The sequence below is a fragment of the Manis javanica genome, chromosome X (genome assembly GCF_040802235.1).
Source record: "Manis javanica isolate MJ-LG chromosome X, MJ_LKY, whole genome shotgun sequence".
Taxonomy (NCBI): domain Eukaryota; kingdom Metazoa; phylum Chordata; class Mammalia; order Pholidota; family Manidae; genus Manis; species Manis javanica.
In genome coordinates, this window is record NC_133174.1 from 23,241,129 (window position 1) to 23,260,637 (window position 19,509).

The following is a 19,509-nucleotide window of genomic DNA, read 5'->3' on the forward strand; positions in this document are numbered from 1 at the left end:
GCATATGAGCAGATTCTCCAGTTTGCATTGGGGGGAGGAGAGGGCTCCCAATGTGGCTCTTTTTATCAAGTATATTTAAATTCTTAATCTCTCTTTAACTCCCTCTGCTACCTTGGGCAAACCACTTCTGATATCTCCCTAAATCATCCCGGTCCCATAAAATAAAGGAGTACCTCTCTGATTATTGTAATTTTTTCCAGCACTAACTTTCCATATTATGCTTTCCATATACACATCAGTCCATATCCAAGTATCATGAGAATAGCCAGGAGAAAGTAAGGAAAGGTTAACTTTCCAAATAGACTAGACTAGAAAACATAAGTCAGGCAAATATGAGGAGTCCGAGAAGGGTTACTGAACAACAAAAAAAACTTTTTCCTAGAGAGAAATGTAGTCTTTCTGCTTATATAAATTCTGTGTAAATTAATAAAGAACAGGAAAAAAACAGAGAAGAATAAATGAAACACCTAGAAACTCTCCAATGGGGGTTAATGTTGATTTCTTGCTCTACCAGTCGAAAAATCTCAGTGAGATTTAGGTAACTAAACTACTTAAATCATTTGCATATAATGGCCCTTGGTCTTCACCTCTGGGTTTCTTTGGTGAAAAGAGACTTGCCAGTGAGACTGCATCAGGCATTTCACACTTAACCATGTTGCTTGTGGAGTGCTCTCATAGGCATTACATCATTTATCCCATCCACATCAGTGATATTTTCCCTATTTTACAAATAAGCAAAAGGAAGTCATGGGAGGAAATGAGTTACTTAACGTCAGGAAGATCAAGTGTTGCATGGCAGGGCCAAGAGCCAACCGAGGTCCTTTCCAATCCAGTGTTTCCTCCACTATTTTGCTTTCAGATCTGGGATGGATGGTGGGGAGATCAAGTGAACCAGCATCCTATCTTCTTCCTTTTTCCATTTTACTTAGTAATTTTCCTCAGCTTCCGTCCCCTCAGTCTGCTGTAAAAGGCACTAGGCTTGATGTCAGGAAACCAAAATTCTAGTCCTGGTTCTGCCACAGAAGGCTTGCTGGCCTCAGACAAGTCATTTATGCCCTCTGGGCTGCAGGGGCCCCATCATTACTTCCAACTCTGTCTCAATGATAATATGAGAAATGAAATCAGAATATATATTGGTTAATTTTTATACTTCTGTAAACTTGAGTTTTCAGACTGCAGCTGGGACTTGAAAGGCTGAGAAAGAACAGGCATGTGGGAATAATTCCAAAAGGAAGAAAGAAACTAGATCTATGAGAGTCAGAGTAATATTTATGATGTGGAGTTGAGATAGACTGAACTAGACTCTTCCATTGAAGTCCTTTTCCCTTGACCTACCTTGGTCTCCAAGAGGGAGCTTAGATGTATCTGACTCCTGAAAGCTCAAATAATATTTTGACTTATCAGTTTTGTTTAGGTGAAAAATAAGTTGAGGATGTGGAATACAGATGGTTGTAGGAACCACAGGATCAATTAATTTAAGAATCTTTCATGGACATTTAGCTCTACTTACTCTGATATGTCTAAATTATGATTCTACTCTTCCGCTTAACAAATAATTTCGTGTCCTTTTAGAATCTTAGAGTCAAAAGTGAAGTGTGTGAAAGTTCCAACATGATAAGGGATTTTTTTAATGGGTTAATGTGGTAGGCTTGGTGGCTTTTTTTATGTTCATATATATTTTTTATTAAGGTATTATTGATATACACTCTTATGAAGGTTTCACACGAAAAACAATGTGGTTACTACATTCGCCCATATTATCAAGTACCCCTCTGCCCCACTGCAGTCACTGTTCATCAGTGTAGTAAGATGCCACAGAGTCACTACTTGTCTTCTCTGTGCAACACTGTCTTCCCCGTGACCCGCCCCTACACCATGTGTACCAATCATAATACCCCTCAATCCTCTTCTCCCTCCCCCAACCCTCCCCTTTGGTAACTGCTAGTCCCTTCTTGGAGTCTGAGTCTGCTGCTGTTTTGTTCCTTCAGTTTTGCTTCATTGTTATATTCCACAAATGAGGGAAATCATTCGGTACTTGTCTTTCTCTGCCTGGCTTATTTCAGTGAGCATAATACCCTCTAGCTCCATCCACGTTGTTGCAAATGGTTGGATTTGTTTCTTTCTTTTGGCTGAATAGTATTCCATTGTGTACATGTATCACATCTTCTTTATCCATTCATCTACTGATGGACACCTAGATGCTTCCATATCTTGGCTATTGTAAATAGTGCTATGATAAACATTAGGGTGCATATGTCTTTTTGAATCTGAGAACTTGTATTCTTTGGGTAAATTCCTAGGAGTGGAATTCCCAGGTCAAATGGTATTTCAATTTTTAGTTTTTTGAGGGACCTCCATATTGCTTTCCACAATGGATGAACTAGTTTACATTCCCACCAGCAGTGTAGGAGGGTTCCCCTTTCTCCACATCCTTGCCAGTATTTGTTGTTTTTAGTCTTTTCAATGTTGGCCATCCTGACTGGTGTGAGATAATATCTCATTGTGCTTTTAACTTGCATTTCCCTGATGATTAGCAATGTGGAGCATCTTTTCATGTGCCTGTTGGCCATCTGTATTTTTTCTTTGGAGAATTGTCTGTTCATATCCTGTGCCCATTTCATTTTTTAATCAGGTTATTTGCTTTTTGGTTATTGAGGCGTATGAGTTCTTTACATAGTTTGGATGTTAACCCCTTGTCGGATATGTTGTTTACAAATATATTCTCCCATACTGTAGGATGCCTTTTTGTTCTGCTGATGGTGTCTTTTGCTGTACAGAAGCTTTTTAGCTTGATGTAGTCCCATTTGTTCATTTTTGCTTTTGTTTCCCTTACCCGAGGAGATGTGTTCAGGAAAAAGTTGCTCATGTTTATATTCAGGAGATTTTTGCCTATGTTGTCTTCTAATAGTTTTATGGTTTCATGACTTACATTCAGGTCTTTGATCCATTGGTGGCTTTCTTTTTACTGCCTTCTAGAGTCAAGGAAATCTTAACCTACATTATTCAATTAATGCCTTTCAAAGTGTTCAGAGGAAGTTAGTCTAGTTCCTTTACATTTGCCTGCATGCCTCTCTATGTCTTTTCCTCTTCCAGGAAATTCAGAAATACTAATTCATCTGCACTCCTATCATAAGCAAGCCAGTTTATCAATAGTTATCAAGTCCAGCATCTCCATTTGGAACACCAGATTCTGGTTTCTAGACAGAGTACAGAAAAGTTTGCTTGCAGAACAAGTGTGGTAAAATTATAAACACAAAGATGGACAAGTAAGGTGGTATTAGTAAGGCTAGAGTGGGAAAAATAGAATTGATGTACCAGAACATTGAGAGACTAGGAAAAGCGATGGAAAGAAATGAGAGAGTGGGAATGGTACTGTTAGGCAGAAACACAGACATGAGCAGGGTGGAGAGAGAATAAAGCCAGCAAAGCCTACTAAGAGGGACTCAAAGAGTTAACCAGATATAACCAGAGAGCCAGAAAGGACTCACAGAGTTAACTAGTTGGAGTTTCAAAGGCCAGGTGTGACTTGGAATGTCTGAATAGTCCCCAGATGAAAAACAATTCCCCAAATAAAGAAAAACATCAGAGCGCAGCCCATGTCTTCATTGAACCAATTAGATCAGGCCTCCAAGAGGACAGTTTGTCAATCAAGGACTTCTCTGCCCAACCCCATGAGGTAGGGCAGGGAAAGGGGACAAAGGTCATGCCATTGTAAAAGCTATATAGCCTGTGAAAAAGGCTCAGTTTATTCTTTAACTTAATCTATATGCTGTTTTTCCTCTTCTCCCAGACCCCTTCATCAATTAAGTAACTTTGTAACTGGGACAGGAGATAGACCTCCTACGTTTAAATAAACCTATTGTAGATAAAGGATGTTGAGATCCAGACCAACAGTCTCCTAAATAACCCTATTGTTAGGACAAAACTTCAAAGGAATTATGAATCACCTTCATACATCATGCCTTATGCTGACCCTTACCAAAAGACCCCATAAAACCCCACACCTTAAACCCTTAAGCATGCATCCGTTCTGAGGTTACCCACACTCCCCTTCGAGTGTGCACTCTTTGCCTTAAATAAAGACTGTTCAATTTACATTTTGTCTCTGCACTCTTCCAGTGGTGAGCTTCCTTGTCACTTTCCTGTTTCATTCTGTTCTCCAGACTTAAAAGCACAAGTCTTCTTCACTCCCTCTGTCCTACTTCAGACAAGTAGGGAGGGGCTACTGAGAGCTCTGATTTGTACTTCCAAGTTCCCGTCGCCTGGGTGACCTGGACGGAACTGCAGCTGTGTGATCGTGCTCTTTAATAGCCTGCCTGAAAATCTCCTTCCTTTGCTTTGGCAAGTTTCCAGAACATAATCTCCCTCCATCCAGTGCTGTGAGGCTCCCCCAAATCCTGAGTGGTAGGGACTTAGTTCCCACGCCTTGTAGATTCAAGCGGACACTGGACTGGACGTCAAGAGATTGCCTTAGGCAGAGCAGGAATTCAGTGAGTTTCCGTTTGCTACCTCTGTTTTTCCATGCTCTTTGCTGCCTGTAAGGAAGCTGCCATTCCCTGCTATTCTCGATTTAATGAATTCCTTCCTCACCTTTCACTCGACTCCCCTGGTCTCAGAACAGAATTCCTTCCCAACAGCAAAGTGCTTTTCAAATTCATAGAGAGCTTGGTGGTTTACATAATTTATTTTCAACCAGCATTTTTTTTAAAAGGCACACAACAGAATAAAACAATACAGAATGTATAGCATGAAAGGACAAATGCTGTTTTGGAAACTTTTCAGTAGTGTAAATGTACATAAATATATTTTTATATGTTATGTATCATAAATAAACATACATGTGTGCACACACGTTTTATAAACTTATCTCAGACAGTGAGTCTTGGTCCAAAGTTTAAAAGCCCCTGAAACATAGCACCCAAAATATCCTGGCAAGGTAAATTCAAGGTCAAATGAGAAAGCCCCTTTTCTCTCCCATTGCAGTTCAGAACAGTTAATAGAGGGAGAGGAAGTAGTCTGTAAGGGAGGGGGTGCCGGAGAGGTCAGGCAAGAAGCAAAGGTGCTTCAAGGCATGCAAGTGCCGGGTGCCTCCCGCAGGAATAGTCCACTGAGGGATCTGGGGAGCTTGACTTTGAGCGCTTCCCTTATATGCTACGCAGAAAGAACTTCCGCGTCCCTCGTTCCTGAAAAGCCTACAAAGGTTTGGGATTCGCCTTGCTTCTGGAGGTGACAGAACAGGCGGTAAATCTCTGTATAGGGGATTATTTATTATTATTATTATTATTTATTATTTTTTTATTTTTATTTTTATTTTTTTATCCAGGGCGAGGAGCCAGGGAGGTGGAAGGGGCGCGGGAAGGCCGGGCTGGGTCTGTCCAAAGAGCGACTGAGGCCGTGCTCTGCGCGGCCCACCAGAGGTACAAGCAGTTCTGCAATTTGGGATCCTTTCCCCCGTGGGGCGCCAGGGCGCAGGTGGGGTTGTGTGTCCTTTCAGCAGGGCTAGCGGCGCTTCCCTCCCCGGAGCAGCAACCTCCTCCGCCCCGGGCCCCGCTGGAAGGCAGCTCAGCGGCTGGGGAGCCAGCTTCACGTGACCGGCGGCGCGAGCCACCGCCTCCGCCGCGCCCAGGCCCCGCCTCTAAGAAGTCTCTCCGCCCTCTGAATGTCCGATCGTTCCGCCCCTCTCCGAGTTCGCTAATTGGCCGGCCCAACAAACAGCCCTCCGCCACGCCCCCGGAGTCCTAGGGAACGCAATGGAGGGCGGGGCCTGGTCGGAGGGGCGGGATGAGAGGGCTCTTCGCGGGTAAAGGGGCCGCCTGAAGCGCGGTCCCAGAGTTCGGCCGCCGCGCGCCGACTGGCCCTCCTGACTCACTGCCTGCGCCTCCCCTGCCCGCCGCTGTCACCCGGGACACCGGCTGCGATAGCCCGCCGACCCGAAGCTGCTTTCATGGCAGCCGCAAAGAAAGCAGTCTTGGGGCCGTTGGTGGGGGCAGTGGACCAGGGTACCAGCTCGACACGATTTTTGGTGAGCCCGGGGTGACTTATGAGGAGGCCGGGGCGGAAGCCTGGATACGCCGGGGCTGGGTGTTGTGTCCCCATCCCGCGCCTGCCCCGGCTCCGGCCAGGCTGCCAGTCAAGGGGAGGAGGCCAAAACCCCTTGAGCGCGACTGCCATGCTGAAGCTGCCCTGCCTGGGGCTAGGGGACCTCGGCCTCTTGCGACCCCTACAGCAGAGTAGCTACAGCCTTGCTGGTGGAGCCAATCACCTGCTAACGGAGGGGACTCCTCCTCTAAAGGGAGCTAGGACTTGCCGAACATCCGTGCACAGCGGTCTGCCTGCAGCCAGGGACAGGTGGCCACAATGACCGCTGCTGCGGTCTTCCCCAGGAGCATTTGGCCCGCAAGGCGCAGGACGTCCTTGGATGGGGGGAAAGCTGTGTCACGGCTGTGGGAACCTAACACAGCGTCCTTTGGAGCAGTAAAGCGAATATAGTGTTAGCATGATGTTGCGTTTTCATCCTCTACCACAGAAATTGCAGAAGGTAAAATGCTAAGGGGGTGGGGGTGTCAGAACACATTAGAAAAAAGTCATACTACACTGCTTTTACCAGAATCTTTATTTAATTTAGACGACTGGCAAACTTCAGTTCTGATACTTTGCCCATTACAAGCAGATGATTGACCTCTCCGTGCTTTGTAGCATAAAGCTACAGGGAAATTCTGTTTTTCTCTTTTTACTTACCATATTTGAAGTAGCATAATGGAGTGCTATTTAAGTGACTACTGATTAGTCTGTTTTGTGCAATTAGAACCTGCTTTTAAAGAAATTTAGCACTGAGTTCAGTAAGCTAATTTCAAAGTAATTTAAATAAACCTTTGCTGGTTAAAAGCCCATGTTTTCAATGGGCATCTGACTAAGCTGGCAAGTTGATATAAATATTGAATGATTTATTTAGCTCTGTCTTCACTTTTTCATCTCAAATCATTTTTAGTGCATTATTTCATATGTATATGTATGTGTACCTATACTGTTTGTATACATTATACATACAGCATAAATATTTTTGTCAAAGTACTGTTTAGCTGATCACTTGATGAAAACCTACATTTGTACCTTCCTTTTGATTCTTGTCTCTGCTGTCTGAAGGAGAAAGCTTTCAGTCCAATTTTAGTCTGAATATTCCTTCATGACTTACCCTGGTTTGAGCTGCCACGGCATGGTTCTGCCATCTCTTACCCTGTTTATCTTTTGATCACACAGGGCAGGTTTCACTTTGTCCTATTTTCATATAAGTGTTTATAAAGGAATCCTGAATCATAAGTCAGAAAGTCTGCCTAACTGGATTTGATTAATATAAAATACACAATCATCATTACCATCTTCCCAAATTAAGAAAGGCCATTAAGACGCGTGTTAACGGTGGGTAGATTTTGGAAGCCATGTTCAAAAATTGCCCACACAGATACCTGCAGGGGCTGCACAGGTAGAGGGAGGAGGGCAGACTGGAGAGCAGACGCACATCAAGGGGACAGCCTGTAACTAACTGCCAAGCAGGAGCACAAGCCCAGTATTGTCAGACTGTCACATTCTTTAAGAAAAGCAGGTGATCTATAGAGTTTTCAGTGACATCTTCCTATTTTTAAATGTTGTTAACTAGTTCACTAAGTACTATGGATACCAAACCAAACATGGTAATTGTTCTTGAGTCCATACAGCCTTTGCCCTCTATGAAAGTGGGTAAAATATTTCATAATTTTGTAGGCTTCCTTTTCAGGAGCCAGCCTTACTGTGCTTATCTTCCTTTTGACTCTTCCCTGTTGCTGCCCTGTAGCCCAGCAATCTGCCTTATCTCTGACTGCAGGTGGTTCCTGGTCCCTTAGATTCTGTTGCCCAAGAGGCATCTTTCTGCCTTGGTGGGGAAGGAATTGATCAACTTCCTATTACCACCATCCGTTGTTCAGCATGTGGCATGAACAACATGAGCCTTCAGAAGTTGGGTTCTGTTTACTGGGCTCTGTGTGGCATAATCTCACTGGGTAAGCTAAGGTGCAAATTCAGAAGATTCCCATTCTGCTTATAATAGAATGATATATAAAAGTTGATTGATAAAGTTTTCTGCTCTTTGAGAAACAACTATGAAGGAATGCTTCAGAGGTAGATAAAGTTCCTGTGTGATGTAGAGAAAAACTTGGGAATGGTTTAGCAAGGTGTTTTTTTTTTTCTTTTGGTTATAAGGAAAGAGTGTTCTTAACCACTCCCTGCAAAATGTAGATAATAGATTTGCTGAATAAGTGTCAATCACAAAGTGATTCCCCGGAGTTGCTCCAGGCACATTGTTCCATGTTGTAATTATGAGTCAAAAATAATTGCTTACCTTCTCAGAAATAGAGTGGATAAGAACTCTCATAAGGAAGCATATGAAGTTAAAGGTATTTCAATAATTTTCTGACCATTCATTAAATTTGCATGTATGATTCAACTTTCACAAGACCTATAACCTTCAAGCTTTCTTCTCCCCTTTCTGTGCTAAAAATATTAGCTTTCTTCCATAAAGGACACAAGATGTCTTTATTCTTGCTTTCTCACACGAGGGAAATGCCTCTTCCCCCGTTCCCCAGATCTGCTTCTTGAAATTCTACTCTACCTCCAAATTGGCTCAACTGCCATCTCTTAGATGTCTTCCTCAAACCCTTAGTATAAATTTGTCCCCCTTCCCATAGCACTTCTTTACCTCTATTAATAGCTCGTATCACCTCCTTTGTATTACATACCTGCTGTACTTGAGATCAGGGACCTCCTTGTTCATCATTGTATTCCTTAAAACACCTTGGTCAACACAACAGATGAATACGTGTTTTGTCTACAGGGATCACTTCATACATATTTATTGAATAGATTTTTATTTCTCATTACTAGGTTACTGAATTTTAATTATGGTTCTCTTTTTTACCTTGTCAAAAAAAATCCTACAACTTTCTGACTTGGGTGTGTTTGAATAATTTTTTCTATTGTAGCAGTAGACCTGCAGTTTTAGAATATGTTCATTTCTTCCTCCAGTTGTCAAAGAATTTGTCTTGGGACCCTATGCATATGTTTTACACTACAAGAAAATTTCCAACTTGTCTGATAGGAAAGTAAACTGGGGCTGGCACATGGTTACTCAGATTACAGAGTAGGCACTTCTTGGAAATAGGATTAGTGAAACAGGTTTCAAGGAGGGGCCGTTTGTTTATAAGACAAAAGTTTCAACGTAAATAGTCAACTTCCTTCTTTAATTTGGTAACTTTGTTTTTTCCCCATGAAGTTGAATGTTAAAAAAACAAACAAACAACAAAACGCTTGGACTGTGTTGTGACTTGAAGTGCTTCAGGCACTGCACTGGGCTTTGCCAGCATTATCTCACTTAATCCTAACAACCACGATAAAGGTAATATTAGTAAACTCCTTTACACAGGTGATTAGACTGGGCTGATTGGGCCCAAGGTCTCTGAGTAACTGGTAGAACTAGGACTCAGGTTCAGGTGTGTTGCAGCCAGAAGCTTATCCCCAGAACTCCTGCCTAAGGCTCCCTGGCAGCCTGGAGTACTGCACAAGGAAGATAAGGGCCCGGGAAGGCACGCACCCACCTCACACTCAAGCATCCGTTCTGATTATGGTGACAGATGAATCTTCACCAAGAAAAACATACTTACACATTAGTTTCGCAATATGTAAAAAATGTTGCCTCTGAATATGTGCAGTTGGTTTTGATCATCTTGTGACTCAGATTCAGCGGGTCTGGGACGGGCTCAGGTGTAGTCACCGTGGATAATGGTTGCACAATCATTTTGTTCCAACAGCCAGCATCCGTGAAGAATGACTAGAATTGTAGTCCTGTGCTTGTTTTGGCAGGAAACATTGCCTTGGCCCCAGCTGTCTCATCATACTCAGAGATCTCATAAGGCTTAGGGACGGATTTCCGCTTTCTTTCATTTTTTTATTCAACACATGTTTTTTAAGAGCCCATTAGGGGCAGGGACAAATGAACAGTAAATTTGGTAAAAGTACTTTGGCTCATAGCTAGAATGAGGCCACTCTTGTGGTAACTATAGTTGTGTTTCTTCTGTGGCTTTTTCCCCCAATAAGTTGGTTTGTTTTCCTGCCCATCACATTACACAAATGGCAAGAACACATTCTCAACAGAAAGCTGCACCCTTTCTTGTTCTCTTGAGTCTCACAAGCATGTGTTAAGAGCTTTGAATTTTGAGCTTCTGGAGGGGCAGAATGGTGCCTTTTTTTTCCTCCCCAAAGCCTAACACAGCATCAGGCATGTGGTAGGTACTCATTACAGGTATAGACATTAGCAGAGAGGGGCCAGCAGGGCTTACATGTGTTGACTAGATTTCTTGGATTGGAAGACTAGGGAGGTTGAAACTCGTGGGGTCTTGGAAGTACTTGATTTGGCAACTGTAGCTGTATCAGATTTATGTATATGCTACTTAAAACAGTGTTATTTTTTAAGAAGAATATAATGCCATTGGCTATGTTTCCTTACTTCCGTGGCTTATTGAAAGATGCCATTATGGCTTTTGTGGTCAAGTTTGCAATGTAACATATCTGTAGCTGGTACTTTTATTTTAAGTCATTCGAATTTATATAGTATGATAGTGTCCTAGAGAAGGAGTTTACATTCCTGAAAAGCATGTTATCACATAGTAAAGTTGAGTGTGGCGTACAAGGGTAGGCTCGTCGGGAAATCATGTGGGGAGGGAAATGAATGTGCATGTTCATGATGGGATGACTGAATTAGTCATAGGATGAGTAAGGCAAGCCTGAAGGACACTTACTTAGTAAGGACAGCATTTTGTCTCTCTACTACTCCCCTTCTAAGACAGAGAAGGCACGCATTGTTTCAGAAAGTGCTTTTTAAACAGTTTTTTATAAAAATAATTTTCCTTGCCTCTTCAGTTTTTAAACATTCCCTCCGCCTGCAGATCTGGAATTGAGTCATGATTTAGGCATAATGGTGAATATAGAGCTGGCAGCTTCTAATTCTAAATCTACCACTTGTAGGTAATAGTAGTAGTTATTAATAATTTAATAATATTAATAATTATTAAGAAGCCGTAGCAGCAGCAGCGATGCTAACATCTTTGGGTTATGCTATGTGCCTGCCCTGTGCTTAGTTCTTTTCCTACATTAACTTGTCTCTCCAGTTTTTAATTGCCCTCCTCCCAAAACAAAATCTGGAACTTATATGTGCTTTGGGCTCAGAGATGAATATAGAACTGGTGATTTGGAATCCTAACTCTGTCACCTATGGGTCATGCTGGTGGTAGTAGCAACAGGAATAGAAATAGAAGCAGTCTAGCAACAGCAGCAATGTAGTGGTAACATCCTTTGGATGCATGCTACGTGCCTGCCCTGTATGAAATACTTCTCATAAGTTATTTTATTTGATCCTTTTACAGATGTAAAGGTTGAAATTTAGAAAAGGTAAAGTAAAACAGCTGGTGGGGGCTTGACCCTCACCCCCAGCGCTGCGTATTTCCCAGACCTGTGCCTTTTGCCTCTATGTTACCCCACGTATGGAGTTCTCATCCGCCTTTCTGGACCTCACAAAATTCTGAGAAGAGATCCCTTTCTTCTGCTGCTTCTTTTTAATTGAAATATAACTGACATATAACACAGTGCAAGTTTAAGGTGTACAGCATGTTGTTTGATCCTGCAATACTCAAGTCACCACAGCATTAATATAACTGTCACATCACATGATTATTACTTCCTTTTTTGTGGTGGGAGCAATTCAAATCTAGTCCCTTAGCAACTGAAGTATATAATACAGTATAGTTGGCTATAATCCCTGTGGTGTGTATTAGCTCTCCAGGACTTATCTACTAGTTCCAAATTCCCTTAACAGAGCTCTTTCTTTAAGCTTATGACCTAAAATGTAAGTAACTGACTGCTAGGCATCTCCATATATGTGCCAGAGTCACCCCTCCTTAGTGTACATTATCTAAAATGATATTCCTTATCTCCTTGCCCCTTTCTGTACCAAAATTACTGCTCCTTCCTTATCCTTTGCCTTGTAAACACTGCCTACCCTAACCTGCATCCTTAAACCTGTCCCCTTGACCATCCCTCCTCTTTCTCCACTCCTCCCCGTCCAAGCCCTTGACTTGCTCCTGTCTCCTTAATTGAAGCTCTCTCAGTTCATCGCTTTCACTCCCCTGCTGTGGCTGCTTTTGGCTGCTTTCCTCCTCCGCGGGGAGCCCTCCAGGTGTCTCACCTGGGTCACTGCACACACACACGCTTCCACAGATCCATATGGACTCCCTTCCATTCAACCTGAAATCTTTGTCCGGAAGTTGCTCCTTCTGGGAGCCCCTTTCTGACTTATGCAAGTCTGGGGTAGGTGTCCTTTCTCCATCACACTGGCAGCCCTGTGTTACAAAACTTGTTTGTGTTTGCTGCTACTTAATGGATGATAACAAAATCACAATTCGTATGATTTTGTACTGAAAAAGCACTGGATTGGCATTTAGAAAACCTAGAGTTTAGTGCTGTTTGTCAGTATGCACCAGTCTCCCGGAGCTCACTTTGTAAGGATAAGAGCATCACCTGAGGGCCAAGGGTTTCAGTTTCCATGTCGTTTGTTTTTTTGCCTTGGAACTCCACGGTTAAACTTGTTTCTGAAAGAGTTTAAATCTGGAAGCTGAAGTCAATGGAATCTGAAATCCAAGGTAGGGTGTAGCCCAGAGACTCAGTAGAGCTCCCTGTCCCCCCTTCCCAGCTTCTGAGGGGCCCTAGCCTCATTTTGAAAACTCTGGCCCAGAGGATCTCTAGGGTCTCTTCTAGTGCCCATAGACTCAATGTGTCTTAAAACATTCCTCTTAATTACTTTTCCTAGGAGAACCTTCTATTCTGTGTTACTGTGCTTCTGAATTTTTAAACTGACTCTTAGGTTTGGTGAATTTCAAATTTGGAAAGAGAAAAAGATGAAGGGCATCTGTAATTCTGAGGCATTTCTCCCTTGCTATCCAATGATTTTTAGGCAAATGGCCTTGCTAAATCTGTTATAAAGCAAACTATATAGCTACTGCCATCTTTAATTGACAATGGCTTTTAAAATCTACTTGAAAAGAACAGACTAGCATTCTTGCTTCTGGGCGATGTATTCTCATATGGAGTTAGTTCCCTCTAGCCATGGAGCCTTGTAGAAGCATCGTTGGCTTTCTTTGTACATTTGTCCATCTGTAGACAAATGGACAGACAGGAGGCTTCATTACAGTTCTTCACATAAACCTAGATATATGAGAAAAACAGTTCTCCATAACTGGACTGTTGATACAATAGCCAGTAGCCACATGAGGCTATTAATCACCTTAAATGTGGTTTGTGCAAATTGAGGTGAAGTGTAAGTATAAAATATATACTAGATTTCAAACACTTAGTTCCAAAGAAATGTACAAAATTTCCATTTTTATATTGATCACATGTTGAAATGATAATTTTTAGATACATTTGTTTAAATAAACTTATTAAAATTAATTTCCACCTGTTTCTTTTTACTGTTTTTTTATGAGAAAAATTTAGATTAAGTAGGCTTGCATTGTATTTCTATTGGACAGTGCTGCACTAAGTTGCAGATTGTAAAAATATTAAACCTAAAAAGTGTCCTACAAACTTAGAAGTGGTGCACAACAGGGTCAAATCCTAAATACCTACAGGTGGTATCCATCTTCTCAGACTCAGAGCTCTAAAGAAGTAGGGAGGTCCACATGCCATCCTGTTATGTCCAAATGCTATGTGATCAGATGGTGTCATGCTCTAATATGGCAGATAGAATGTCCCAAATCCTTCCCTTTTCTGTACCCATTCCAAAGACCTATAAATCAATTTTTAGTGTGAGGGTACTGAAGTAAGCCTACTTAAAAGAAGTAAGTGATGATAGAGGGATCCTACTCCGTTCATAGCCCCAAGAGTCTGCTATTGAAGTCCGCATGAATCCAGCCAACCAAAGGAGACAGACGGCTTGTTTCTTAACCAGAGCCCTTTGGGGATTTGAGAATAGGACCCCAGGAGCCGTAGTAATATGAATAAAGATAATACAACTGTGATTTCCTATTGGAGTTTTTCTGCCACCGTTTCTCATTTTATTTGATAATTTTTCTTCTAATAAGTCCCTGATAGACCATATTTTTTCAGACATTCAAGAAATAGTTACTGAGTATTGACCCTATGCCAGGCACTACTCTGGGCCCTAGAGATACTTCAGCGAATAAAACCGGACAAATGGAGTGGACATCCTAGACACATACCCTAATGCTAAGTTGTAAATTACCGGGCTATTCCTGCCAAGTGCCTTTTATTTATGATGTGTCAAGCTAGCCTTTGACTTGTAAGATATTGGATCTCTCCAAAGGATTTGAGAATTTGCCTTCTTGCTTTTATTATGTTTATCATTTCCTCCCGAAAAAGAGGTGTGTGTGGTGGGGAGGAAGGGGAGAGCGAATCACTATGTGTTTTCTCCTATTTCCCTTTCTTATCTGCGTTGAGCAGGTATTCTCCCACAGGAAACCTGCGCATGGAGACACTTTTCTTAACTAATTGGATGTGACTTTATTGCTGCAATCACAGCGACTTGGGAAGTTAATTTTAATTAAAATATGAATCCTTAACTTTGAAAGATGAAGCACTTTGGTACTTAAGTATAGGTACACCCAGATTAAAAAAACAATACATATGTAAAAAGATTGAGAAGTTTTAGTGGTATTAAAATTGTGCAGGTTTATGTAGCGTTTCCTCCTTGGGAGCTTTCCGCCATTGATTTTAATGTTTAAATCAAGGGTCAGCACTTCATTATAGTAGGACACAGAGTGCGCTGGGCTAGGTGCCAGGACACACTTCTCCCTGTGCTGAAGCAGCTCTGTTCCTCTGAGGAGAGCTAGATGCATTGCTGCGCCCTCCTTCAAAGGAACTGCCACACTATGCTTCCCTGCCTGGGCATCTATGACTGTCTCTACGTCTAAGATGGATGCAGAATGTAACTTTACACCCTCATTACCAGCATTTTGCCAGCTCTCTTTTATGCTTGGTTTTCCTATTTTCTAAAAGAAAGCAATACTCTTAATCTGTCGATATATTAAATTTCCTCCATCTGGAGCCAGTTTTGTTTTTTAAAGAATAAAGCATTGCCTCTTTAGCTTTATCTCCGATATATTTCTATTTATCCGGAGAGAAGTTATTTCTGAAGCTAACTTACAACTTTTAAGATTCTCCCTGAAGAGAAAGTAGAACATCTTGTATGGCATGTCATCTGATTCATCTTTTTCTGTCAGTGAAAAGAACTTCATTTGCTAAATAACTTTAAACATCTTTGCTGTCTACCCGTATTTCCACCCTAATCTTGCAATATATTTTTCAGGTTTTCAATTCAAAAACAGCCGAACTACTTAGTCATCATCAAGTGGAAATAAAACAAGAGTTTCCAAGAGAAGGGTAAGTTTCCTAATTTACTATGTAAAGATACATCATGTTTTTTGGTCCACCTCATCCCACATGCCCTGGTGCTTTGTAAAATAAACTTGACCATACACCATACTGAGAAGACCTGAGGGACAGGTATTAGTCATGAAAAGAAGCAATAACTGGATAGCTCCTCAAAAACATGTGGGTAATTGATGGCTTAGGAATTCAGAAAAGGGAGGGATAATAAAGTAATCAAGCAAAGGAGTATTAAATAGCAGAAATTCCACATGGACTTTGAAGTCATTTAGTTCTGCATCTCCATCATTGCCAAACTGCTGCTTTGCTAATTTGAGTGTGAGGGGGTTTTTCCTTAAATAAAGGCACCTGTGTTTAAAAAAGCATTCACATGTTATCATCTAATACTGCAATCATCATTTTATGGAATAATGTTCATGTGTAGAAATTGTGATTAAAAATAATGTTAAGTATGCTATTTAAAATTTGATGATGCTTGTGATACAACCACTTTGAGAAACCATGTGGCAGTTTCTTGTAAAATTAACCATACAGCTGCATCATTCCACTGTTAGGAGAAATGAAAGCATATGCTATAGAAAGACTTATACGTGAACATTTACAGCAGCTTTATTTATAATTACCTGCACCAGAAACAGCCCAAATGTCAGTCCTTAGTAGAAAAGATAATAATGAAATACTGTTTGGCAATTTTTAAAAAGTGAACTGACACAAGCAACAACCTGGTTGGATCTCATTGATATCATGGAAAGTAAAAAAAGCTGGACACAAAAGTGTACATACTGCATAGCTCTATTAGAAATTCAAGAAGAGGCTAAACTAATCTAGGACAATAGACATACAAAAAATGGGTTGCCCATGGAGCATGTGATTGACTTGAAAGAGGCGTGAAAGAACTCGGTGGAGTGATGGAAATATTCTGTATCTTGACTGGCGTGTTGGTTAGATGAGTTTATATACATTTGTTAAAACTTAACAGGTTGTGTGCTTTAGATCTGTTCGTCTCACTGTAAAGTTTAATTTAAGAAAGAGACAAAAATTGACGTCTTACCAAATTTTATAATTTTCTTTCCATGAAAAATGTTCTCCTATGTTTTAGAGAATTCCTTTGTGTAATAATAAAAGCTACTGGTATGTTACCAACGTTAGAATGACGTTGAACCAACGTCCACAGCCCTGACCCCAGTGCAGTTTGGAGAGAGGATACCTGGGGCTTGGAGGAACAAAAGTTAGAAATCTGTGGAAGCAGATTGGGCTTTTAGAAAAAGAGAATTTCAAGAGAGAATTCAAAGCACAGGCAAGCCAGGCAGGCCTGAGGAGGGAAGAGAAGAAAGGCATTTGGAAATCCCTTGCTGCTCCCAGGTCCAAGGGTAAGATTCTTTCAAATTATGTCAGAATCTTCTGCCATTTATTTCTCCCAGGTTTCTCTTCTTGTCACTTGCTGTGAGACTTTTACCCTTCTGAGGGCCTTGTACCTTACAAAATTGCACTGGGATTGGGTCTGAATGCTTGGACCAGTCACTTGTTTACATGAAATAGTTATTGGCAGAAATTTAAAATTTCCCCCTAAATTCTAAAAAAACATTTTAGGGGGAAAAAATGGCAAAAGAGATTAGTATACCTAGTTGACTTTTCAGAATTCCTTTTGCTTTATAAATAAATAAGTAAAGCAATCAATCCATCTATCCCAAGAATAATACATATATCAGATGACTTATAAATAACTAGTGACTAGTGAAACATGCAGATAGTTTATCAAAATTCATCAAACCCACAGGATATAAAGAATTGGAGAACTAATTTCTTACTGGATTAAAAAAATGGTTTAAAAATAGGTAGAATATTTGCTATTTATGGTCTGTTATTATTTGCATCCTTTCAAATGATTAATTACTCCATGAAGAATAATAAAAATGTAAGGGAAATAGGCTTTTCTTTAAATCATTTCATTAGAATATTGGATATGTTTTGCTTTCCTTATCTGATTTTCTTTAATTTATGCACCAGCCACACCCTCATAAGTGAACATTTCTAGAAAAGTCACATTTGTTTTGCTTTCTTGTGAACTAACCAAATACATTCTTTTGTTCAAAGATGGGTGGAACAAGACCCTAAAGAAATTCTGCAGTCTGTCTATGAGTGTATAGAGAAAACCTGTGAGAAACTTGGACAGCTCAATATTGATATTTCCAACATAAAAGGTATTTTTATAGAATATTTTACTCCCTTGTATGATTATCTCAGTCTATCATTCATTCGTTCATCTCACAATTGAGTGTCTATGAAGTGACAAGCCTCTTCTGTGAGAACTGAAGATACAGCAGTAAATAGGAAGATTAGGTCCCTGTTCTCATGAAGCTTTTATTTTAGTGGGGGTGAGACCAACAATAAAAGCAGACAAACACAAGCTAAGTCCATATACTGCTAAGCTTCATGCAGAAAATAAAACAGAGCAATACGGTCAGGAGTGCCTTAGAGGCTCACTTTAGATTGGATGACCAGAGAAGGCCTCTCAGGAGGTGATGTTTTTGTTGAGATCTCAAAGGCCAAAAGGGTCCAGCCATGTAAATATCTTGGGGAGGTGTTTTTGATAAAAAGGAAGCAGCACTTGAAAGGTCCTGAGGTGGGAATAAGCTTGGCACATTCCTGTCTCAGAAAGAAGGCCAGTGTGTCATAAACAGAGTAAGAAAAGGGGAGGGGGTGCAGGGTGAGGGTGGGTGACTAAGGAGTTTCCGTAGGAGCTGAAATCAGGGAAGTAGTTAGGGCCTTGTCAGCTATAGTTAGGAGTTTGCATGTTATTCTTAGTATCACAGGGAGCTAAATATGAGAAAATTTTAAGCAAGGTGACAGGGGATGACAGGATGAATGCAGTTTAAAGACAACTTCCTGACTGCTGTGTGGAGCAGTGTGGAGAGTGGACCATAAAGGCTTAAGTGTAGACACAGAGCAGAGTGGAAGCTGCGTGGCCATCCTGAGAGAGAGGATGCTGACTTTGCTGACAGTGGTAGCACTGTTGGTGGGGAGAACTGGCCAGAACTTGCTGATACATTGGATGTCAGGGTAGTAGAGAGAGTGGTGGGGTGGAAGGGAGAGATGGTGAAAGACAGTACTTGGGGCTTTTGCTTGAGCTCTTGGGTGGACAGAGATACCTTTTACTGAAGAGGGAAAGACTAGAATAAGGAAAAGCTTGGCAGGGGGGAGGTTGTTTGAAATCAGAGCACTTCACTTGTAAAATCTCTCTGAAATAATTGTTGGAGAACTTTACAAACCTCTGTGTGCTGATGCCTAGTAGGCCTAAGGAATATCTACTGAAATTTGGCTTTGAATCATTCATGCAGGGAGGAAAAAAATCACCCAGTCATCCAAAATCGGTATGCTAGTGTAAAGGGTAGAAGCATCATGCAGTAATCGCCATCCCTTTATGGTTTAAGTTTTTCAGATTCATCATTAAAGGGCTATTTTTTTTTCCTTATGTAGCCTGACTCTAGATAGGGGGAACCATCAGTTGGTGGTGGTGGTGTCCTGATTTACATCAACTTGGCTCTTAGATTTACTAGAGCTGCTGAGTTGAAACTTTTATTTTCTTTAAGACTTTCCCCTATTTGCAAAAATATGACTCACTTAAAAAAAAAAGACTAAGCATAATCAAAACTATTCATTCAGCAAACTCATAGAGTGCCTCCTATATGCTAGGTGTGCTAAGCAGTGGAGCACAAATGGGGTCATGCAGCTACCAGTTAAGTGGGGGAAACATGCTAATCCAATCCAAATTAATGGAAAATTGTAAGAGTATCTAGTTATTTCTGCCATTACAGATTTTTAGAAGAAGCACCCATGTATAATTTGATATTTTGTTAATAATTTTTAATAGCCTATCCTTGTTTTATCCCTGCATCTGGGTCGAAGTATTTCAAACTTCAGAGTTGCATTCACCAAGTTTTAGATGAGTTGTGCGTCAGTGTGATGTTTGGTCATTTCCTTGAATTGTTCTCACAGCTTTCAGTCTAAACAGTGTAAACATATTAA

The 19,509-nt window shown here is 41.0% G+C and overlaps 1 protein-coding gene across 6 annotated transcripts in view; it reads left to right on the plus strand.

The window, feature by feature from the left end:
- The first annotated feature begins 5,763 nt into the window (after positions 1-5,763).
- The window catches only part of GK (glycerol kinase), a 71,367-nt gene continuing 57,621 nt past the window's right edge, over positions 5,764-19,509 (plus strand). For 3 of the 6 annotated variants that reach the window (XM_036992163.2, XM_017640996.3, XM_017641003.3), the window contains exons 1-3: positions 5,765-6,022; positions 15,404-15,477; positions 17,578-17,684. In XM_036992163.2, coding sequence (XP_036848058.1) covers positions 5,945-6,022; positions 15,404-15,477; positions 17,578-17,684 — 259 coding nt within the window. In that variant the 5' untranslated portion in view covers positions 5,765-5,944. Of the gene's footprint in view, positions 6,023-6,045; positions 6,539-15,403; positions 15,478-17,577; positions 17,685-19,509 lie in introns of those variants that run through there. The other 3 variants (XM_036992160.2, XM_036992161.2, XM_036992162.2) reach the window with 2 other exon arrangements.